General features: G+C 41.3%; 1 protein-coding gene across 7 annotated transcripts in view; it reads right to left on the bottom strand.

The window, feature by feature from the left end:
- LOC142495413 (uncharacterized) overlaps positions 1–25,677 on the bottom strand; it is a 40,940-nt gene that overhangs the window by 2,267 nt on the left and 12,996 nt on the right. For 6 of the 7 annotated variants that reach the window (XM_075600895.1, XM_075600894.1, XM_075600891.1 and 3 more), the window contains 8 exons: positions 10,529–10,572; positions 9,444–9,509; positions 8,894–8,968; positions 8,051–8,104; positions 6,996–7,037; positions 3,745–3,828; positions 2,182–2,247; positions 29–418 (listed from right to left, as the gene is read on the bottom strand). In XM_075600895.1, the coding sequence (XP_075457010.1) occupies positions 35–418; positions 2,182–2,247; positions 3,745–3,828; positions 6,996–7,037; positions 8,051–8,104; positions 8,894–8,968; positions 9,444–9,479 (741 nt within the window). In that variant the 5' untranslated portion in view covers positions 9,480–9,509; positions 10,529–10,572 and the 3' untranslated portion in view covers positions 29–34. Of the gene's footprint in view, positions 1–28; positions 419–2,181; positions 2,248–3,744; positions 3,829–6,995; positions 7,038–8,050; positions 8,105–8,893; positions 8,969–9,443; positions 9,510–10,528; positions 10,573–11,089; positions 11,202–25,677 lie in introns of those variants that run through there. The other variant, XM_075600890.1, reaches the window with a different exon arrangement.

The raw sequence follows: 25,677 nt of genomic DNA, 5'->3' as shown, positions 1-25,677 counted from the left end.
AAATAATTTAAAAGAGCTGTACATTTACCTGTATTTAGCCAAGGAGTCCACCTTTTGCAGCACCAGACCCTTTACCAGAACCACCACCACCGAGACCACCAGTAAGGCCACCGAGAGCACCAGTAAGGCCACCGAGACCACCAGTAAGGCCACCGAGAGCACCAGTAAGGCCACCAGTAATGCCACCGACAGCACCAGTAAGGCCACTGACAGCACCGCCAAGACCACCAGTAATGCCACCGACAGCACCACCAAGACCACCAGTAAGGCCACCGACAGCACCAGTAAGGCCACCGATAGCGCCACCAAGACCACCAGTAATGCCACTGAGAGCACCACCAAGAACACCAGTAACACCACCAAGAACGCCACCAACGACTCCAGAAAGCACCCCGCTTACGGCATTAAGAACACCACCCTGTAAAGTATAAAAAAATTGAATGCATTAATATATGTCTCATAATTAAGTGATGCAAGTTCACAATGACAGAAAAGTCTCTCGCTCATATTCTTTAGCTTTGAGCTGAGGTGCTTACTTGTTGAGAGAATATTTTAGATGCTATAACTTATGTTAATAGGTACAATATTATGCCTTTAGGTTCTCCATTTATAATTTTTTCTTTTGTCTCTTTAGTTACTTTTGGGGAATACAATATAGGAACTTTAGTTATTCAATGCTCGCCCACTATCCTTGCATAGTGCAGCTAGCATGGAGAGCCACTTTGTATCACAAGCCTCATGATTAGATACACTGCTTGTACTTATTAAAGGGACCTGTGTGCTAAGGGTTGCAACTGTAACTTTAATAGTAAAATCGGCGCATCAGAATATGTGTTTATATGCCCACATATGCTAAACTTTTTATCTCAATGTGCACCCGAAGAATCAAAAATGTTTTTAGTCATGTATATTGGGAAGTGGATGATTCACAGATGTAAATGGCATGTACTACAAAGAACCTGTATCTGGGACCTGCATCAAAATCAGCATGGCTGTTACATTATACAGGTTAAACATCTTTATTATTTTCACAAATCTGTATTATAAATAATATTACATTAATCATTTATTTTCACTAATACCAGTTATAAATAAAATATACACCATTTTGTTTTAATTTAAATTGTGTCAATCAGGTTTTCATCATGATACAAAGTTTCATTTTAAACAATAAACTATGCATCATATGTTCTTCATACACACACTGCCATAGTTTAGGAAGTTTTGCACTACCTGTACTTTATAAAACTAACATTTTGCCACACTAAACATTTTCAAATATGATCTTAGTACTGTTCATGGTCTCAACATCTCTTGTGAAAAGGCAACCAAAGTAGGAACCAAAGTAGGAACCAAATATTGAATTACGTCCATTAAGTCATCTATCTATATTAGATATGGCATTGTACTGGCTTTTGCAGGAAATGCCTTTAAAATATATGATTCAGAGTTGCAGTACAGTGTTAACAATGTAACATTTTCCCTATTTTTTCCTTTTTAAAATGACTATTTTTCTTTATTCAGTCTTGTAATGACTGCCATTAATGTTAAATCTATATTTCTCCTTCAGTTTCTTTGCTTGATGGTTTACAGTGCAGCACAGAAAAATAAAATCCCAGATCACTGCCCCTGAGTCTGAAGGAAAAACCAAGAATAATAATTAAGTTTATTTTATTTTCAGATAGCCGTAAGATGTTAACAGTATTTATATTGACACTTACAGGATCTACAGTCTACACCTTCCTTATTCAAATATTACTAAATCATTGACTTTAAAATATAGATTAAATGAATAACCTTTACTGTATTTTGCAAAGCAGGAAAACAGCCTATAATCAATAATGATTTTATTACAGCAGGTAAAGTAAACATATTTATTCTCATGTAATTTCTTGATAGACTAAAGTCTACCAATTTACATTTTAAAACCGTTTGCCAATAGTTAATAATATCTGACAAATGTATGATATATGCATTATTTATGTTTGTGTACACAGATTCCTTAAAGTTCTGACCAGTGGCTGTAATAAATAAAGCTTATGGTATATTTATCATTAGTGATCACTTTTAGACAGATTTGGAGTTCAGACTTACAGTATCTATAAGGCAAAGGTGACTAAAAAGCTTTATCTACATTGTTAAGCATGTGCAAAAAAGAAGACGAACATAAGGATTAATTACCAAAAGATCGTTCTGTGACTCAATAATTTTCCCAAGATCCATATTAACCTCCTTTAGAATGCCATTCTGGAAAAGAAAAATAGTGCATAATACCATACACAATTATTTTCTAATGAAATGAATAATATCTGTCTGGCAGCGTGGTTTGGCATTGTCTTTTTTTACTTATGACTAAAGATATTTGGTTTTCAGGTAAGTGCCTGCTAACTGCTGTAAATTGCTTAGTAATGAAAAATGTGTAATTGCCATCAAATGAAAAATCCACATAGATATAGTAATTCCAGGTCATTACGATTGTATATCAAATATAATACAGTTTTATGCCTTAAATATTAACAAATGGAATATGATTGGTAATTGAGAAAGAAACACAAATAAATTTGAAGAGATGAGATGTTGCTTGGTTTCCTACTGAGGTACAGTATGGGTAATTTTGGTTGTAGATAAGGTCCTAGGAAGGGGTGTTACACAGATCTGTGGCTTCTAAGCCTCAGGTAGTTGAATGAGAGAAGAAACCGTATGCATAGAGAAATCACAGATTATTATTATATAAAATGCACTTCTAAAGCTAATTTAAGTTAATAACAACGGAAGAGTGAAATATATAACAAAAATAAAGGGATAAGAGTATATGAAAAATGGATGGTAGTAAGGCACGTTCAATTGTTTTTTGTAGTGTTGCAAAAAAAACAATTTGGTTTTCAAGCAATATATACACAGAAAGAAAGATAACAAAATATTTTTATATATATATATATATATATATATATAGTATTTAGATATTTGAGTGGTCAAATTGTTGGTGTGTTTTTTGTATTCTTATAATACCTTTTTTTTGCAACTAAGTTTACAATTTTATCATATCTTAAAACTCACGTATCCATTGTTTACTGACTATCTAAAGTATGTTCTTATACACACTCTAACCAATCTTCTCAAATTTACTCCCCACATGTCGATTAGATGTTAGGGACTCCTTTTTCCCATTGTTACATTTATGGCCTGATGTATTTTCCCATCTATATTATTATATGCCCTGTATTGTAATTGTAGTGTAATGTTAAGCATTGGGAATATGCTAAAATATGTGGGGCACCCGGTATGGAGTGTGTTTGCGGGGTCTCTTCCCTGTAGCCCTACCTGTGGGTGTGTTTAGTGACAGAGCTGGAGGGAGCCCACCTGGGTTGTCTTGACATGGGAGTTGGGACCACAGAAAGTAGGGCCCGGCTTCCACGATTGCCTCCAGAGTGGGCGTCCTCCATCACTACTACCGCACCTTCTCCACAGGTGAGAGGTCCCGGGGGAGAGTACTGGGCCTCGGTAGGCCTGGGGCCAGGTACAGTCACACCAATGGCATCGAAATAAAGCTGGCACTGCCTGAGTACCTAGGTTGGCACTATAAAAATGCAAATATACATACATATTTGGCACTATTAGGCCTTATTGCTGTTCAGTGGCCTATAGTACATGAAATATAAGTAGACAAAAACATTGTACTTTGTTGAATATTAGTAAAATAATCAGATACACAGATACATATAAAAAAAAAAGAGGTTGATTTACCAGGGCATCCACTATTTTATTCACAAATATATCTAATTTGCCCGCTGGTCTTAACATTTTGTGAAGATCATCAATTTTAGAATGCTGAAAAAGGAAAAGGAAATGAAAGTAATTATGTCTCAGTCACTGGTGAATTATGATATTTTGGTGAAAAACGCATACTGTACTTTATCTACATTTTGAATTCCAAATAATCAGTGATACACATTTTAAATTACAGTAAATGTACTACATTTTGAGTAAAGGGTTCATCCACACCCAAACACATACTGTATATTTATAGGGGAAAGTACTCAGATGTTCATAATGGATGTTTTGCTATTCCTACAGCCCAAATACCTACCTGCTAAGGGTTTACACCAAATAATGTGCTTTAAACAATGTAGAAAGAAACTTTTACTATTAGTGGCCCACAACCAATCTATTTAACCTAACTAAAAAAATGTATGTGGATTAGAAAATGAAATATATGCTGAAAAAAAAATATAAGTACAAACAATAAATTCTAAACAATATAAAGGGGAATGTGGGTCGTGGTCTAAGTGTAACAATATGATGTAGTCCACCTGTTTCCTAGAGCAATGGCTGCGAAGAAGCAGCCTTTTAGAATTTCTTTCAATGAGACAGTTTTCTCATTTCTAAACCACTTTGAATGTACCAATTCGGATCTATGGCATAGATTTACTAAGCTCTGAGAAAAGGAAAAATGCCTTAATACCAAAAATATACATTATTTTTTCTGAGCAATTCGTGCATTGTTTATCACATACAGTAAAAAAACATACATTTTTCCTAATGCAATATTTAAGAGTTACATTTAATGAAAATTGGTTAATGTCAAATTACTCATTAACATGCCATTCCCTAAACCTTGATACCTGGAAATATTGGACAACTGCAAAAAATAATTTGTAATCATTTATATCACTTACCCAGGTTGGCATTACACCTATCTTACCAATGTTAATAATGGTCACTATATACATAATCAAGGCAACAATGGCCAATTTAGAATATGTGATACAAATGTAATATGTTTACAGTGTATAACATATTTATAAATTAATCCTTTGGTAGAACAAGTGGCCAGCTATTCAACTCCAATCTCATTGGAAGGGGCCTGACTACTCTAATGATCACAAAAGTCGCAACTTCATTCCGGTTGGGAACAAATTGTATGTTTGGTCGGTCAGGCCACCCTGAACCATCGTGCCAGGGACAGGTCCCCCCTCTCTGGTGGCATCTCTGCTCACACCCTCCCCGAAGCACCAACCTCCAATGCCTTATGGCCTAGTATATCTCTCCCTCCCAATAGCAATGCATATAATTGAGGTTTTATATAGCTATGTGTGTCGGTAACTAGCATAAGCATTTCAACCGATTCAAAGATAATACCATGTACTGCATTAGCCAGAATTTAATGGCAATCTTAATTTATGAACACAGATTTCAGTTACAGTAATAATGTGCATTTTTGTCTACCAGGAGCAAAATTATCTCTTATTTCACTGTTTAGGAAATCTTGTCCTATGTATCAGGATATATAAATTTAAAAAATGTTTGCACAATTAATCAATCATCCATTGCACCTTCCTATTGGCTTGTGGGTTTAAATGCAATGGGCTTCAGGTAATTATTTTACAGCTATGTATCTCTGTAGCAGGGGGTACCCGATGATGAAATTAGCTTGTTTCAGCTCCTGGGAGACAGTTCAAAACATACTGTTAACAAATAAGGGAAAGAGGGTAAGAGTTAAGGAGGAAAGTAGGGTATCACGGGGGAGGGGATCTGCTGCTCAAACTCTCCCTAAACAGCAAGGTGATGGTTATGAGGAAAACATTTCCTTGATTCATTGACGCTGAGACACAAAATTTAAATTCGTGTTTGCACCAGAGGAAATGGTAGCATCAGCCCGAAAAACATTTATACAGATTATTAATGAACCCCTCCAATACCTAATTTTTCACGCATTTATCAACAACATTGATTTCAAAGGATTGAGGGTTTTAGATGAATCCGTACAGAATAAAACAAACCAAATCCGTCTGTGGATTTTACACCGCTACATGGATTGGGTGGGTTGGGGGGGAAATGTGGTAATATCCGGCAAATGGATTTGTGTGGATTTGCCAATCTCTATTCCCAGTATAATGCAAAACTACAAGGACGAGAAAGTGGTGCGGATTGTTATAATGAGACCATGTTATTTTCTTAGCCGTGCTCCCCAAAGCAATAAAACAAAAGATGAAGCCGTGTTCACCAATAAAAGGTGCAAAAAAAGTTAGTGCAAAAGAATAATTTTAATGACTGGACACAGTCATACAGTATAACATCCATAACATCAAACGTTTCGGTGGCTAGCACTTTCATCAGGGATCTTCCCTCTTTTGTACTACTGTATATGCAGTTACTCTGACTAGGGGGCTTATGCAGAGAGGATAGAGAAGGGAAATAGCCCCATCTTTTGGCGAAAATAGTACCAGAGAAGCTTGTCCTGCAGAGAACATGGAGAGATTCATAAAATTCGCCACAGCAGGTTTCTTTACTTTAAAAATTGCCAAACACGTGGAGAGATTGGTAAATTCGCCATGTTAAAATAGGGTGGTATGCAGGTAGCATAGATGCACTGCAAATCGCCATTCTGCCCTATATTATAGCGAGTTCAATCTAGCCAGAAAAACTTGGCAATTTTGAATCTCATCAGAAAAATGAGGTAACGCAGCTTTCAGCATACAACCATAACTTGCTCCAATTCTGTGGCTATTTTCTTGCCGTTTTCACATTAAATAACGTTCCTCTCTGCATAAGCCCCTTGATCCTTTGCCTCTAGCACCCAATTTCTTTGTATCTTTATTGTTTGTACTCATATATTTGGGGCAGCCTTATTTGCACAGGCCCTGATTTTATTGTGTTTAGCTGTCCCCAAAGCAATAAGACATCACAAGTAATAAACCTTACAAATGCCCCTGTCTTGGGAAGATGTAAAACCTAAGTAGCCCAAATGGTGTTACCTGAACATCATTAGGGCCAGCACTATAGGACCCTTATGACATTCATGGAACTTTATGTAATTATGACTCCTTTTCTAGGGAATAACCTCATTCACTGCTTCCATTCCCATCACAGGGGGCTGCTTGTATAACATGATCGCTACCCAAAGTCGACCATGTGGTCATGTACCTGAAGAACCGGTAGTCCGCTCACATGGAAAGGGTTAACCTGTTTCAAAGATGTATAACTTTTTTTCTTACCTCTACTGCATTAAAAAAAATGTTGATGTCTATGCCAATGTTCTAAGAAAGGAAAATATAAGAAATGAATTGGTCATTATTATTAAACATTTAGTAAAGAATTTTATTTTTTTTAAAGCATTAGAACAAGGAATTTTCCAGAACAAAACATACAATGTAGTTATATCTTTTAGCTCCTGTGACTTCCTATTTGTTTAGTTACCAACTGGTTGTTGAATGGCCATCCAATAGGAAGCTACAAATGATGTCATTATGGCTTCCTATTAGTGCATAAACCACACGACATTTGGCAGCCATAGTGAACTCTCTAGAGGGGAAGAGAAGACCCTGAACCCAGGTTGTACCCGAATCTAAACACAGAGCAGTTCCAATGCGGTTATTAAAAAAGTTCCTGTAGGTCACATTCCGGCTTTAATATAAATAATTGTTCCTACACAAACAGAATGCTTATTTATTTATGTATTATATATTTCCCTTAAACATTCCGCCTATGTTTTATGTTACATTTTATACAAAGGATTGTACTACCAGTATCACACACAGGATTAATGCGTGTTAAAGACCGTGATCATTCTGAACCCAGACCAAAAGAATTCCACTGCAACATTTAAAAAAATATGACCTAAGATAAAGATAAACATTTAAATGAACATTTTGTGATGTTACTCAAAACAGTATAATACTGTATATCATTAGATGAACAGAAATGAACAGAAATGGAAGGCTGCAATAAGTAATGTTTTTTTCACCAGAAAGGGAAATAATAACCAATGCAGACAAAGTAATGGATTTCTAGGGCTGTGTCCATCTCACCACAAAATGTGGCATGGGATGGGAGTGCAGATGACCTTAAAAGTCTGTAGCCCATTTAATAAGTAACATGTTTCTCTGATTGCATTACATGGAGATAAATCTCCCCTGCTCATTCAGGGCAGCACATTTTTAAGTATCTTTAGAAATGGTTGTCAGTAGTAATCATGACTCCTATCACTGGCAGTGTCAGCATTAAACATAATTAAAAAAAATATATTATTCTAACCAAATATTGCTCTTACCATTTTATGCAGAAAATCTGGTTTTGAACATTTCATATCTTCTGTCAACAGTTTCTAAAATATAAAAGTGGTTACTTTAAGAATGACAGCAACTAGCCCATTACTTGAAGAATCTATTGGTGCATACATTAGTACAGTGTATTACTTTCTGTGATGTTTAAAAATGTTTCAGTGTTGAAAGGTGCATTGCCTCCTATCTGATATACAGTACATACTGTATACAGTATACTCCGTATATACAAAATAGATATATTGTTAAAGGAAAACACATTGATCTCTAAGGTGAATTCCTTTACCAAGACTGAGGTTTTCTTTGCCTTGTAGAGGCACTAAAAGTTACGAGCCTATTTTTCAGAGTCTGTACTATCAGCAATTAGTCGGTTCAGAGGTTACCAGTCCAGCAAATGTACACCAATTACTTCACTGCTTCTCTAGTTTGTAATCTGGTCACATGCTATTCCCTATAGGCCAATGTATTCCAGCGTGGTCGACATGTAAATAATCTGGCTGCACTGGTTAGCTAATATGGTTTATTTAAAACAATCGGAATCTTTCAAATGAAATATAATGAACAGTAAACATAATTTTGAAAAAGGGAACCAATTTATCATTCATGGTAGTGAAAATAATAATTACATGAATCCCAGTTAGGGGAGATTACACCTTAAATATTTTAACCTCTATATTAAGAAATGCTGGCTACAGATCATCAATACTTTGGCTCTTTTTAACCTTGTTTATAGATATAACCTCTTGAGTTTTAGAAGGGCCAGACAAATGTTATTCCTTTATGCATTTGGCACTCGAGGGGATAAGGAAATAGATGAACCAAAAATGCTTTACCAGAAGTAGGCAGAGATCTTCCACAATACACCTGTCCATATAATATTTTTCAGCATCAGAGCAGCGAGTGCAACCCTGCAGAAAAAAAAGAACAACCAGTATATATTTGTGCATGTGTGTGTGTGTGTGTGTGTGTGTGTGTGTGTGTGTGTGTGTGTATATATATATATTTATATATATATATATATATATATTTATATATATATAAACATATATATAAATATATATATATATATATATATATATATATATATATATATATATATATATATATATATATGTATATATATATATATATATGTATATATATATATATATATATATATATATATATATATATATATATATATATATATATATATATATATATATATTATGCATGGAACAGCAAGTGAAAAAAGAATAATCAAAGTCCCATGCATTTCTTCATGTGCAATATTCGGTATTGCAAATGTTTACTTTGTCGTTTTAATCAGAGAATGTGAATTTGTACACACACTGTATATTTTATAGATGCTTAAAATAATAAATTGACAGTGATAAGCTTTACCTTACTTTTCTCCAATCTGAACAAAATAAAAAACATAAGGCGTCCATGGAAGAATCCTTCAGCTTCCTAAAAAAATTAAAACAAAACAAATCATTAAGATTAGAAATAAAAACAAGGGAGAAGACAGTTAAAGGTGCATTCAGAGTTCTCAGTAGCAAATTCCAGCAACAGTTTAAATAGTGTAAAATTGGGTGTTTGACACAAATGGGCTGATTTACAGTTTAGTTTAGTTACCAGAAAATCGCAATGGCGTAGAGTAAATGATGATGCGTCACCGCTCAACCTGAAATAAGACCCTTAAACATAGATTGTAAGTTCTAAGGGACAGGGAGTGTGTCTGCAAACATTTCTCTTTAAAGCGCTATGTAAAACTAGCAGCGCTATACAAGAACAAAGAATTATTATTATTATTATTTAGAGTTAGATGCACCAGAGTCACAAACAACTGGTCTTGCATTATTTTCATGGGGTCTTACATTAGTGCCAATGGCGATGTGTTATTTTTATGTCGAGCAATCAGACGTAATAGTATGTGCATAGTGTGCATAGTAATTACATCTGCAAAATGTCAACTTAACTTAGCTTTCGGAGACTTACTGCATTGTGCAATAACTAAGCCTTATAGTGATCACTGGAGGGATAGCTACTGTATCTTAATGTTTGTTTTAGGCTCTAGATCAGCCTGAAAACGCTCCAACATTTCCATGATAATGGGAGGTGTTAGGCAGTGCCTCTGGAGTACCTTATCATCGGGCATGCTAAATAAATTCACTTTAGCCCCATCAATTATTTCCCTTCTTCTCCAGGGCCCTGGTCTACTCTCAAAAATAGCATCAGCATCAATAGTGTCTTACATAAATAGAACAGCAATTGCAGCCACGGCTCTAGAAGAAATATGTTGCAAATTGTGGGTGAACTTTGGGGGGAGGTTGCTTAATTATTCTATAGATTCTTGATTTCCTGTTAGAAAAGCTCTCGATTACATGAGAATAATTTACATTAAAAAGAGGTACAGTATAGGATATATGAGCATTATTGCTGAAATACAGTAAAATATATAATGGAAGATACTTGTTGTTCTTTACCGTAAGTTTCCGTTGACCCCTAATGGCATTGGCATCAGTAGAGACTGCAGATAAAAAAGATAAAGAAAACATGACCCTAGAACTACTTTTTATTGTTCATGCATTCTGCTAAAACTTCAAAATCCATTCCAGTCTCAGCTTCTCTCAACTCTTTACTCTTTAGTTACTGAAAAAGAACAACCCCTGCACCTTTTACACAGAAACTTATATACTGCTCCTGTTTTATTTTCATGTAATTAATAAGTCCCAATGCCTCAATACTTGCTTTGTGGTATTTTCTGCATTTTAAAATTATTTTTATCCTTCTTTGTATTGTTGCATGTTTTACACAACAATACTGGACTGTACTGTAGTCCTCATTCTCTATCAAATGAAAAGGCAACATGTAAATATATTAGATATTTTGGAAGAAAAGGCAAATTAAGCAACATACACGCACCTGTAATCACATCCCTCATCCTGACTTTTGCAATTTTACCCTCATACAAAAACAAAAAAGTTTACAAAATCAAACGATTTTTTTAAATCACAACTCGAGTACATAGTAATAATGGATCTTACCAAAGCAGCTGCTGAGACCCACGAGCAGGAAGGCAAGTGCGATCTTCATGGCTGAGATTATTGGTTACAACCTTAATACCCAATTAAAGCTGCTGAGATGATAGATCTCTACATTCAAAGCACTCAATTTATACTGTAAGAAAGCTACTTGGGGGTATTGACTCCGCCTTCTTTATTTTGTGATTGGCATAAGATAGAGCATAGTCATCACCTGAGCCTGATTTGTAAATGGCATTCTGAAAGGGTCAATATGGATCACTCTTTCATCATTTAGCAAATGTGTTGTTCCCTGTATTGGATGCCATCTATTTGCTTTAATCATGGGTGAGTTATAAGAACTTGTAATTCTTCCGTATGCTTATTCTTACATAAAAATCCTCTCCACACATACAGTACGGTATGTGTCCTACTAAAATTCAGAGCATATTTAATTCAGAGACAGTGTCCTCAATATGGGGCATTTAAATAGCTTTTTAAACATATTTTTCAAAATACATGGGCAGTGGACAATTATCAAACTGTATATTTGTATTTCTTTTTTTAATCTTTTTTTATAGAACCCCAGCCATGTACACAGTCCCTGTACCAAAAATCATACAGCCTAAGTGGAAATCATAAAACTTATCAATATTGCTTTTTAATTTAGTTTCTAGGATTTGAAAGTCTGAGTTCTGTTCTCATTGTTCTATTACATTTAGTTCTGTGTCCAAATCCATTGTTGCGGACTCTAATTTTTAGAACATGGCATTATCCCCCCTCCCAAGAGTGTTCTCCGGACGATCCTTCCTAGGCATGTCTGGATATATCCAATGGAAAGCTTTGACTAGTCGCGGAGCATGTACAAAACCTTTGGGTTCCCAGGACCTCTCCTCTGGGCCGTAGCCCTCCCAATGGACCAGGTACTGTAATTTCCCTTTGTGTAACCTGGAGTCCAAAATTCTCTCCACAATGAATTCCTTTTAGTTATCCACGAGGACAGGGTCAGGAGGAGGAAGCCTCCGTCCAGGAAATGGATTCTCACGAAATGGCTTCAGCAGAGAAGAATGAAAAACAGGGTGTATATTGATGGTCTCTGGAAGCTTTAATCTAAAGAACAATAGATTTATTAGTACTGAAATGCAAAATGGCCCAATACATTTTTGTCCCAATTTAATGGTTGGAACCTTTAATCGTACATTTCTTGTAGAAAGCCAGACATTAAATTCTGGGGAGGGTCTGCGGTATTGGTCTGCTGCTCTTTTTTACCTTTCTTGAGCTCACAAAGTGTCTCTTTGAGGGTCTCCACGATGTCTCGCAGAATCCTCAGTTTCTCTGTAACTGCCGGAATGGGACCCGAAGATGGAAAACGAGGAATAAAGGTTGGATGAAATACAAAATTTGAGAAGAAAGGACTCTTCTGTGTCAATGAATGATGTGAGTTGTTGTATGAAAACTCAGCTAACAGTAGAAAATCAATCCAGTAATTTTGGAGATGACAAACAAAGCATCATAAGTATTGTTCCAATGTCTGATTGGTCCTTTCGGTCTGGCCATTGGATTGTGGATGATAGCCAGACGATAAATAAACGAATTCCTAGAGAAGAACAGAAAGTCCTCCAAAATTTTGAAGTGAATTGCCCCCTCTATCTGATATGATCTCACCTGGAGCCCCGTGATGCCAAAACACCTCTTTCACAATCAACTTGGCTGTCTGGTATGCTGAAGGAAGATTCTGTGCTGCAATGTAAGTCGATCCACTACTACCAGAATGGTATTATGTCCACTTGAACTGGGCAGGTCAACAATAAAATCCATTGATATGGACCCCCAAGGATGAGTAGGAATATTGGACGAGGCTGCAGCAAACCCATAGGTGATGCTCGAGGAGTCTTGGTCCTAGCGCAGGTCTCAATGGAGAGGACATTGTTTTTAACATGTTGTGCTAATTTAGGCCAACAAAAAGAGAGGGACAACAGTTCCTGTGTCTTGAGGACACCTGGGTGACCAGCGGGTCCGGAGTCGTGCATTAATTGGAGCATCTCTAATCTTACGGTCCGTACAGTTCCACAGACCATCACATAGAAATAGTTTAGCTTCCAGAGGAGGGTTTTTAAGAAAAGAGTCATTTGAGTAAGCTTCCTTAATTCATGCTCAAGGATAGCGGTGGAGAAAGTAACGCCAAAAAAAAACTGAACAAGGTTTAGGCAATGACTGTGACAAGGCATCAGCTTTCCCATTCTTGGAGCTAGGGTGGTATGAGATGTGGATACGAACAATGGAGAGAAAAGAACCCCTATGTGAGAGCACTCAATATGTATGTACTAGTGGCAAAAGGACATGAGCCTTGATGAAAAAATGAATTGAAAACAAAAAGACACATAGGGGGTCATGCAGTAAGCGGCTGAAAATTGCATTCTCCAGGGGTTCGAATTCGCCATGTTTTTGGCGTGTTGCCCTCGCTGTATGCAGGAAGGGCCAAATCCCTGGCAAATCACAGCAAGAGCAACATTCCCAAACATGGCGAGTAACCATTGGCGAGACAGTCTGCCTGGCGAGAAGCTGCAGTACCAATTCTGTGCCCCCCGCCAAAAATTAAACACCACATAAATACTTTTCAATAAATACATCCCCCCTAACACATACAGTATAGTAATGTGCAAAATTACTATTATCCACAAATGGATAATAGTGCATTTGCCCATTTAAAATACATAAAGAACAATAAATACATTCAATACATATAGCACTCACCCATGTCCGGCTGCCACGATGAAGGCCATCCTCATCTTCATCACCGTCCATTCCCCTCCTATGCTGCAAAACATAAACAAGAATAAAAACAGCCAATGTAATGTCCCCTAACCCCTTAATCACCAAAGCGGTTATTAACCGCTACAGTAATTAAGGGGTTAACCCACCCTCACCCACCACTCAGGAGGCCTAAATACCCTACCCCAAAACCCACCCCATGAGGCCTAACTACCCTCAGCCACTACCCAGGCAGGAGGCCTACCCACATACCCTTGGGGCCAATACCCCCTTCCCCCACCCCCAGTACCCACAATAAAAACAATACACAGCCCTACAATAAACATCATCATATTTATTAAATACATAACCCACCCCATGTGCCCCCCCATAAATACATGATTTACTCTTTTACATACAGGGTTAATACCCCAGGCCCACGGGAGTCCCCGGTGGGCCTGACGGATGTCTGTAGACCTCACAGTAGCCCAGCACTAGGTTTCAAACAGGGTCTGGAGGCCTACGGGTGGTCCCCGCCAGGCGCCGTGGTCCACTAGGTGGTCTCCGCGGGTCACCGTGGGCCATAATGGGGCCTCCACGAGTATGCCAGCGGCTGTCTGGGGGGCCCCGGGTCAGACCCACCTGTGTCTGAGGGGCCTCGGGTGGTTCCCACGGGGGTCTGGTGGCCCACGAGAGGTCCCTACGGGTCCGCGGTGCCCCACAGATAGGGCCACCGGTTCTTCTCCGCAGGTGTCCCCCATGGACACGCTAGCCTGGTACCCGTGAGAAGCCCGTGGAGACCGCAGGTGGTCTCCAGAGTTCCCAGCAGACCAAAAGGAACCAACCCTGTATGTAAAAAAAAATAAACCTGACCTATCCATTTAAATACATAAATACCCCCCCTCCCCCCCCACACACACACATACACACATACAGTACAGTCATGTGCAAAATAACTATTATCCAGATCTGGGTAATAGATTATTTGCCCATTGTGAAACACATAAAACATGCATAAATAAAAACATGAAATCTTAATCTGAAAATCACCATATTGCATCTTACAATTAAACCAGCAGCTAGACAAATGAATATCAAATGTCACACAATTGCATTGAGTGTGTACATGATGCAATTAATCTGTATAATTTTATTATTATTAGTATTAGCATTATTATTAGTACTGAAGCATTATTTCTTGTAATTATTACCATGTATGTTTTGTCATTTGGATGTAGCACTGGGCACCCTCTGTTGTTTGTTATATTCACTTGCCACAGCCCAGTGGCACTCTTTGTGACATTACATAAAGTCAAGATTAGGTGGGTTTGGGCGTTTGAGCTTGCTGGGTTTGTGTGTTCTAATGGGTTTCAAAACATGGCTAGTAGCGGCGCAAAGTGCCTTTTCGCCACGCCGATGGCGGGAAAAAAACTGCCAAAATACTTGGCGGTTTATTTGGTTTTCGCCAAGTTTTCAGGGCTTACTGAATCGTGGTATGCATTTTTGTCGCAAAACGGGCAAAAATTTACATTGCTCCGATACTGCATAAGGCCCGTAGTCTCTGCAATATTAATAATATCTATACTCAGTTAATGATGATCCTGGCCATTTGAGGGCAGAAATTCACCTTCGTTCCTATACTGATGACCGATGACTGGTGAGTGTAACGCTTGCGCTCACCACGAACAAGGTGGGACCCCTGGTACTAAGGTGGGAAAGTACAAGACAACGCACCCACAGCAGCGTGCCGACGCCTGGAGAGTGGATAGTCAACGTAGCTGGGTCTGGGTTGGAGAGATTTGGTTAGTGAGAGTACTTTCCAAGATCCAGAGAGGGGAGCCAGCGGGGTGGTCAGTGTCCATGTGCCATAGTCTAGAGTTGGAGCCAGGAGGATGGTAGATTGTCCGTAAGTCGAGGTCAGGGATGGAGAGGTGCGGGTAGTCAGAAGCAAGCCAAGGTCTGGGATGGAGAGATTCAGGTAGTCAGAGGCAAGCCGAGGTCTTTATCCAGAGGGAGTCCAATAGTCAAGCCAGAGTCTTTATCCAGAGGGGGTCCTATGATCAAGCCAGGTCGGTACACAAGAAAGCAACAGAGAAACAGCAGCAATGCAGTAGCAAGGCAAAACAGAATGCAGGAACACAAGGTCACAAGAGTTATGCTCAGCAATGACTCTGAGCATGAGCAGGGCACAAATAGGAAGCAGGAACCAATGGGACAGGAGGCGGAGCAGAGGCACGGCCCCAGCGGGTGTTGCGATAGTCTGAAGGAGACAAGTGGCAAGGAATTAGTTGCCGAGCAGCTGGGGAGCAGTGCATGACATCATGTGAGCACGCCACGAGCAAGAGAAGTGTGGCACTTCCGGGGGGGGTGGAGCCTCGCTCTGTGGCAGTCCTAGAAGAGCTACGCGTGCGCGCACACTCTGTAACCAGAGCGGGGTTGCGCGCATGTGTTGGTGCCAGTGCAGAGGTTTGTGCAGACACAGGTAAGGAGGGAACACGTCGCAAAGGACGTGTTCCCCGATTCCTTAAAGTACCCCCCCCCCTTGAAAAACGGCCTCAGGACAATTCCCATATGGCTTGTGCGGAAACCTGGTGTGGAACCGCCTTAACAAGCTGGGAGCGTGGATCTGATGGTGAGGTATCCAAGAGTGTGCCTCTGGTCCGAAGCCTTTCCAGTGTCTAGAATCCCCTGCTGGTTCCTGATTGGTGTTATCCCCTTTAAATGCCTTTCTGTTTCACTTTCACTTTGCTGAGCATAAACTGCTGTTTATGTGCAGTGCTCGCTGCTTCCTGGATCTTGCCTGTTCCTATGCCTTGCCTGACTCGTGTTGTGAACCCTGCTTGTACCTGGACCTGTCTCTTCTCTACCCTGGACTTCGGCTTGTTATTGGACCCCCGCTCTCTCTTCTCCTCGACCACGGCTTCGGATAACGACCATTCATCTCTCTCCAACCCGGTATCACGGCAAGTACCACGGCTTCCCTGGTCTCTCCTACCCCGACCCGGCTCCATGACTCAGACTATGCATTCCGGACCTGGCTCCGTGGTTGTAGGGCGGCGGTTATATACATCCCCACCTCTGCCCTGCGGTCTTGTCCTGTTTGGGGTGAGCACAGCGTGACATTATGCTCAGCCCAACAAACATGGACCCCGCTGAGGTGGGTCGACGACTTGACGTATATGACGGGTGGTTTCAGCAAATCATCGGATCTTGTGCTCACAAGGACAAACAGCTAGACCACCTTAAGCAAGACATAGACGCCGTATCTGACAGGGTCAGGTTTCTTTCTGCCTCTACTACTAACCCCGCAGCATCTATACCAATTTCCGCTCCAGTGGCCACGACTTTTGAACCATGATTACCTACCCCTAACCGCTATGCTTGGGATCCTTTGGGTTGTCGAGGATTCCTGAACCAATGTTCAATATAGTTCAAACTGCTCCCTTCTCATTTTTTCTTCCAACGCTCGAAAGTGGCATACGTCATTTCCTTTCTGACCGACGATGTCCTAGCCTGGGCCTCTCCGATCTGGGAGCAACGACCAGACCTGACCTCCGATATCAATCTCTTCACCGCTGAGTTCCAGAGGGTCTTCGACACACCTGGTCGCAAGGTAAGTGCCGCTTCTACCCTTCTCAACATTTCTCAGTGGGACCGTACCGTGGTCCGCTACGCACTGGAGTTCCGGGCCGTGGCCTCTGAGAATGGCTGGAATGACGAGGCTCTGTCGGCAGTATTCTGGTAGGGGTTGTACGAGCGCCTCAAAGACGAGTTAGCGTCCCAGGACCATCCCGGAGGACGTGAAGACCTTGTGGCTCTTTGCATCCACATTGATCTGCATCTTCAGGAGAGAAGAATGGAGAGGAGCAGACGCCAACAAGGTACACAGCCTTCTACCTGTCATCCAGCAGGACGCGAGCCTTCCGCAGCACCAACACTAGACGAGCCTATGCAACTAGAAGGGACTAGGCTTTAGTTTGGTGAAAGGCAGCACAGACGATGCACCGGCTTATGCCTATACTGCAGGAACAATGGGCACTTGCTGGCCACCTGCCCGCTGAGATCAGGAAAACACCAAAGCCCAGTAAGAGTTGAGAGGATCACGCTGGGTACCGCATCCATACCTCCCTTGCAACCTTCCACTAGGATCAACCTCCCCATCACCATATCCGGAGAGACCTTCCGAGTCACTACACTGGCCTTTCATGACTCCGGGTCAGGAGGGAAACTTCATTGACCAAGGATTTGCGGAGAGACGCCAAATACCCTTTGTACATAAGGGTCGTCCCGTAGGTCTCGAAGCCATAGACGGTCGGCTGCTGCAGCCCACTTTCATCTCCCTTCAGACGGTACCCATCCAGGTATTAACCGCAAACATTTTTACCAAGTTGGATCTACGAAGGGCCTACAACTTGGTAAGGATTTGTCTGGGAGATGAGTGCAAGAGAGCCTTCAATACTCGCGATGGTACTATGAGTACCTAGTGATGCCATTTGGGCTCTGCAATGCACCAGCCGTATTTCAAGACTTCGTTAATGAAATCTTCAGGGATCTGCTAGACCAACACGTAATCGTGTACCTGGATGACATTTTGATCTACTCCTAAAACATTCAGGAACATCCAGTACTTGTGAAACAAGTTCTTCAAAAGCTCTTCGCCAAATTGGAGAAATGCCACTTTCACCAGTGTTCAACCTCCTTCCTCGGTTACATTATTTCAGACACTGGACTCGCCTTGGACCCCGACAAGGTCAAAGCAATTACGGACTGGCCGTGTCCGTTATCTCTTAAAGCCATCCAAAGATTTCTTGGGTTCACAAATCACTATCGGCGCTTTATTCAAAACTTCTCGTATATAGTGGCACCTATCACAGCTTGTTCATGTCCATGTCCATGTCCTCCATTGCCAGAAAAAATACCTAGCAAAATACAATGTAATGGCCCCGAACCCCTTAATCACCTTAGCGGTTAATAACAGATATAGTAATTAACGGGTTAACCCACCCTGCCCCACTACCCACCCAGGGAGCCTAACCACCCACCCCGGACTCACTATACCCACCCTGTACCCATTGAGTGTCATAGTGGTACATAGTGGTACATCATTACAGAGTAAGTACAAACACCCTCCTCCGCTACCCCATGTGCTTCCAATGGTGTCCTGATTGCACTTCCACATCAAAGGTCAATGTATGTGATTGGTGGAGTGCTCTCTGACATGCAGAGTGAATCCTACCAGGAAATAGATACATGCTTGGAGTAGCGCTCTCACATGGCCGTAGACTACATGGGATACCACACTGATATGCAGAGTAAATCCTATCAGGAAATGGATGCATGCTCAGAGTAACGCCCTCATATGGCCTCCAGCTACGTGGGATACCACACTTACACGCAGAGTGAATCCTACCAGGAAATGGATGCAGGAAGCAGGACCAATCAACGGACACGGACAGAGCATTCCCAGCACTTCACCAATCACAGACATTGATCTTTCATGTGGAAGTGCAATCAGAACACCATTTGAAGCACATGGGGTAATGGAGGGGGGTGTTTGTAAATTACTCACTTATCTCTGGACTGTATATGTTGGACATTTACTGCTGCGGCCAAGTTTATTCGAGCATTTGCCTGTTCTTGGCCGCAGCAGTATCCTGGCGCGCGCCGCAGGGTGATGGGCGCGCGCCGAAGCAGCGGAAGAGCGCCCTCCGATCGGGGCACTCTCCCTACCGCTGCCGGGTCCGCCGGGTCCCCCGGAACCCCCTGCCGCCGTCCCGCGATCGCGGGACACCAGGGCTCCCTCGTGGAGCCCTGGACGCGCGTGCAGGGGGCGCAGGCACCCGATGATGTGTGACCGCGCATCGGTGATGCGCGGCACGCTGAGGGAGTGCGGCTCGCAAGCCGGGACATTTCCCGGCTTGCGGAATGAGCCGCACTCGGATAAACTGTGTCGGCAGTGTACATCTCATATTTGCCAGTCACTTGATAAAGAACTGATTGAAGTTCGAAACGTTGTGTGTGCCACTAAAAGAATAAATTCTTTTTTGCAAATTCGAAGTGCCCTGGATCCTCTACTTACTTAACAAAACATACAGAACACCTACAAGCTCAAATTGAACCCCCAAAATACCCACAACATATATATAAGCATATAAGTTTCACAGAGGAGTGCTACTGAGCATGGCAATTTATATTTAAAACCAGAGACATAACATAAAACACAGACAAAGCTCAGTGCACATCCAGAAAAACTTATATACGGCACTGTACCGTATATAAGTTTTTCTGGATGTGCACTGAGCTTTGTCTGTGTTTTATGTTATGTCTCTGGTTTTAAATCCTCTACTTACTTACAATAATCTATTACCCATATCTGGATATACAGTATATTAGTGTACTGATGTGGTTTTTTTTTGTGGGGGGGGGGTATTGATTTAAATGTAGCCCATGTTTTATTTTTTACATACAGGAATGGTACCGCAGGCAGGGGGGACCCACGGGGACCACCCGAGGACCCCTGGACGCCCATGGGTACCACCCGAGGACCCCTGGTCAACCATGGGTAACACCTGAGGACCCACGGGGGACACCCATGTGGAAGAACCAGGGGCCCCACATTTGTGGGGCCCCAGGGACCGGTGGGGACCACTCCATGGCCCCCAGACACCCATGGGAACAACCTGAGGGCCCCCAGACAATCGTGGGAACAACCCGAGGGCCCCCAGACACCTGTGGGGAACACCTGTGGAACACTTTGGGGGCCCACAAGGACCACCTGGAGGCCACCGAGCCTGGTGGGGACAACCCGGAGGCCCCAAGACACCCATGGGTACCCCAAGGGTGCACTGTGGGGCCTGTGGACACCCATCGGGACCACCTGGGGACCCCTGCCGGCCTGGGGTATTAATCATGTGTGTAACAAAATAAATCATGGTTTTATGGGGGGCACAGGGGGTGGGTTGTTTATTATTGCTTAGTAAATATTTTTAAATTTAATTTTTATGACTAGTGTAGATGAGCAGGAGGTGTCCAGAGCAGAACCGCGTTTATTTCAGGTGCAGGGACCCCCTGCTTCCCGAGATACAGGCCCCGTTATGGGGTGCCGGTATCTCCTATGCATTTAAATGTCCCAATCACGTGATCGGGACATTTACATTCTGTACTGTCGTAACCCAGATCCAATGTTTGATCATTCTTCCCCTAATTATAGAGGTGAATAAGAATTGTAACTCAGGGAGTTAGGACCTAATAACGGACATGCATTGAAGTGGCAGAAAGCTTAAAACGCTTTGGCAAAAGGGATAAACTAAAGGACCCTTTTTCAAGAGAATATATAGGTATTGCACTGTGTATTTTTGTCATATTGGAAGTAGCTATGGGCATCTTTGTTATTTTTTGTGTCATTCACAAAACTCTACTGCCAATCCGGGCATGGGAGTTTCCTAACCAGCCAATCAGAGCGATGCTGGTGTTGTGAAGCTGGGAAAGCAGGGGTTCTGAATCTGCCACAGGCATGTGCAAGTTTGTCACCTCAGCCACTTGCTATTCAGATGTCACACGCTGGGTTTGGCTCCTCCAAGTCTGGTGGGGCAAATGGAAATTCTGAGGACTTCCATTCATACCAGGATGTGGGTACTTGAGCACTTTCCTCGTGCCCAAAGGGTCTTTACACCTCAGACATCCTCTGTGGCTTTCTTCTCCGATGTCTTGGCACACTCACTGGCACTAACTTGGTAGCACCAGTGGCTTGTTAGCATTGGTCCTGAACGTCCCAGCTCATTTACTGTGCACAAAGCATATGTATTTAAGACACATGTATTTAACACACTTTGTTAATAAAATAAACACTTTAAAAACCTAAGTCTTCCTGGTATGGAAATAGAATAAAAAACTACACTTTATTGCATAGACTTAGTATGTATCCTAAAAAGTCCCTCACAACCTTATATGTATGGTTGGAGCACCTCAGATCACTTATACTGGTTCTGGGTGACCTGGGCATTTACTGTGTATCCCCATTAACCTAGGTACACATTGACTTTCAGGGACATCTTACATCCCCTATGCCCCTTTTACCTTTCTGGTCTGTGCTGGAGCAGGGAGCCCTAGTTGTGAGCCGCGCAAGCGTTTTCAAGGGGAAATATTGCCGGGACAATGTGCCTACATGTATCCAGGAATCACTCATGACTCCAGGGAACATTTTTATCCAGCAACTCTTGACCCAGCTACTTAGGCACATTCTGACAACACTTTCTCGGCAAAAAAAACCTTGAAACTCATACCACAGCAATCTCTGCTTGCTGACTCTCCAGGAAAGGTAAAAACACATAAAATACTTTATTACTGCACATACAGGTTATGCATGTACAAACCCTGGGCTCAATACCGGACACTCTGGAAGCCCAATACATGGATCAGAGGTAACCAAACGGGCTTAAACCTTTGTGAGCCTGGTTACCCCCTCACCGTCACACCCTGCAGGAGTTTGACTTTACCATTCAGCACAAGAAAGGCAGCAAGCATGGTAATGGTGATGGACTATTCCGACAGGACTTCCCCAGTGAGCGAAAAACATCATGGACATCCAGGCTTGTGGAGCCACATGATGTGGTGACTGCAAGAGAACCTTCATCTTGAAGGGGGAGGTGTGACGGTAGGGGGTAACCTGGCTTGCAAATAAATGTTAAAGCTGTTTGGACCCAGTAACATTGTATTGTTCAACTGTGTTACATGTAGTAAAAAATATTTTGTGTGTTTTTCCCTTTCTAGGTATGCCAGCGAGCAGGTATTGCTAGGGAATGAGTTTCAAGGGGGGTTTGCGGAGGAATTGTTGTCAGAATGTGCCATTGGGTCCAGAGTTGTCCCCTATAAATGTACCCGGGAATCATTCCTGATTCTCATATACATGTAGGCACATTTTCCTAGCAATATCTCCCTTTGAAAACACAAGCATGACTCACTGCTAGAGTACCCTGCTTCAGCATAGCCCACAAAGGTGAATGAAGCACAGGGATGTACAAGCATCCCTGTAGCTGAGGGAATCCCTAGGTTAAGGAGGGTACCCAAGTTAGTGTCAAGGTGTCCCAGAACCAGTATTTAGTTTGTGGGACCTCCAAACATATAGGGGTCCAAGCTAAGTCTAATAGATAGTGTATGGGGAATAAGGCTGATAGGAATAAAAGTACATATTTCTTATTCTATTCCCCATAACCAGAGACTTAGGAAATGTATTATAACATCTGTTTATTAATACAATGTAGGGTACTGTAATGTACTGTGCTTGGGGATTTTTGGAACCGGTGTTCAAACAGACTGCCAGGGCTACGAAGTTGGTGCCAGTAAGTCTGCTGAACATTGGAGTTCATAGCAGCCAGTGGATGCCAGAAGTGTGAAGGGCAAATGGGCAGCAGGGGCAGCAGTACCCATGTCTGGAGAACAATGGCAGTCGTCCGTGCTGCCATTTTCTCTACCATAATTGAGTAGCCTGTCAACATGGGTGGCATTGAGGGAACCAGGGATGGAGGTGCCAACTTGTGCATGTCCCTTGGTTCATTCAGATTCTCTGCTAACCCAGCTTTTTCTACCGGCTTGTCTCTGATTGGCTGCTTTGGAAAATTACCACTCTCTAATTGGCTGTAGTATTTTGTGAATTAAACTCAGAATAATATAAGGATTGATGAACCAATCAGATTCATGCCCTCAGTCAGAGGTAGCGTAGGCAGGCTTTTCAAAATTGCTCTTGCGCAAAAAGCAGAGCAACCGGCTTCAATTTCAAGCTAGGAAAGCATGCCTGCTAGATTCCAAGTCCAGCTTTTTGCAACCAAGTTCTCAAAATCGAACGTAGCAGCCGCGGTTGGGATTTTATGCCAATTTTAGTTCCATGAGATTTGGGATAACTCGTGGTTAAGAAAGTCCAAGTTCTCAGAAGAGAAGGGAGCGGTGGCGTGTGGAACTTCACGCTGATTTGGGAACCAGGAGATTCGGGTTAAGCCCTGGTATGGTTAAAACTCTTATTTAGAGTGCCCTGCACTTACGAAAGTCTAGTTTTCGACCCCAGACACATAGTAAGTGTGTCTTTTCATCTGTATTTTGTGTTTCACTGTGTAAGGGAATTTATGCGAATAAATTACAATATATTTCATTACCTTGTTTTGCTCAATGAATGATCCTGGTAAAAAGGTGTAAATTGCCTGGTCTCCCGTGACAAGAAAGGGTTAACCCTTTATTTCCTTAGCAATGCATGGCAATGCTTTACTAGTCACTATGGTGGCCAAGGGGATAGGTAGTTTGGTTTTTGTATTAACCCTTTTGATGTCTGGGTATACCTTGGTAGCTACAGGCATCAAAGGGGTTTATGTAATTTCTGCCATAGGGTTCTGTAATAATTGATATTACAGAATCCAGTAATGCACCCATGAGGAAGTTCTCATAATGGAACGAAACACGTAGGGTGGTCCTGTATTACTTTTGAAGCACTGTGTGCCATGCCTGTTGCTCCCTACACTATTCTGACTGGATTAAAGGCTCCAATTTGGCTGGCAATCGCGGTGACGTCATCCACCGGGGGAACCCAGAAGTGTGATTCACCTGTGAGAACAGTGAGACCAGGTAAATCAGAGTGCCTGCAGCTGGCCATCACCCACTGCTTGTGAGCAGAGCGCCGTCGCCATACTGTAGACCCAGACTGATCACCACGCTATTTTATTCTGTGGAGCATGTGTTTGTATTTGGGCTTACTGCTCAATTTGTGTTGATTGATTGCATTCACTATTTATTCACTCACACTTTTTATAAGTTATACACGAGGAGAGTTTGCGCTTAAAGTTTGTTTGTTGTATTCTAAAGGTGTTGAGAAAGACCATTCTGTAATCTGCACCTCTCCACGTATTAATCATCACCTATTGAATATTACTCTAATCACTTCTTAAGTAATTTAGGTGTGCGCATTTTATTGTGTTGCAGAATCCTCTGGTAGAAATACTGTATTAGTAATGTGATTACAATGCAGGAATTAATGAGTTATTAGCCATTGTTTTAATTCCCGCATAGTGTCAAGTACAAAAATATTGCACCCGATAAATGATTACCGAAATCTTGAATAACAGTTACAAAATTGCAATAATAAGTGAGAATTTTTTTACTGCGTCGATATTAACTCAATTTTAACGTAGTTTGATGTATGTAGGCCTTTTGTGCTTATTCAGAAATTCACCATTGTTGCACACAGTAAGCCCACTGTAGCGAAGAGCTTAACACACATCACTTGTTGAATAAATGGTACAGTACAATGTTAGACTACATGACGTTCAGTAGAAAATGCATACTGCGTGTTAATTTTTGGGTTCACCAAATTACGGTAAATAGTGGTATAGTAATCCGAACATATGAGAATAGCTCTTATGTAAACCATAGTTACATAAAAGGTTTAATAAATGCAATACTTTAAATATTGACATATATGCTTAAATGCTTATAATACAAATCTAAATCTATGTACATAACATTAATATTTAAATAATGTGTAATGTTACATAGAAATGTCAATTTAGCTAAGTGAATATTCTTAGATGAGGTAAATGTAATGAAAATCAGATGCAATGTATCATTTTCTCTGTAGCACATACTTTTTGAAATGCATAAAATGTACCTTTGACAGTGAATATCTTTTTTTTACGGTTTATTTATACATTTTTTAAAGGTACAGAAAAATAAAAAGGGGAGGTTACTGTAGGTACTAGCATCACATGGGGGAATTGTACAATCACTTGTAAGTGTACCCCTCCCTGCCCAGCATCTAGGGAGATCACATCGGTTAATTATGTACGGATACTCTGCATGGGCTAGGAAGCTAAATGATGAGG

This window comes from Ascaphus truei, chromosome 5, assembly GCF_040206685.1.
Source record: "Ascaphus truei isolate aAscTru1 chromosome 5, aAscTru1.hap1, whole genome shotgun sequence".
In the NCBI taxonomy this organism is placed as follows: Eukaryota; Metazoa; Chordata; class Amphibia; order Anura; family Ascaphidae; genus Ascaphus; species Ascaphus truei.
Note: the sequence above shows the minus strand (reverse complement) of the source record. Positions and strands in the feature narration are given on the sequence as shown.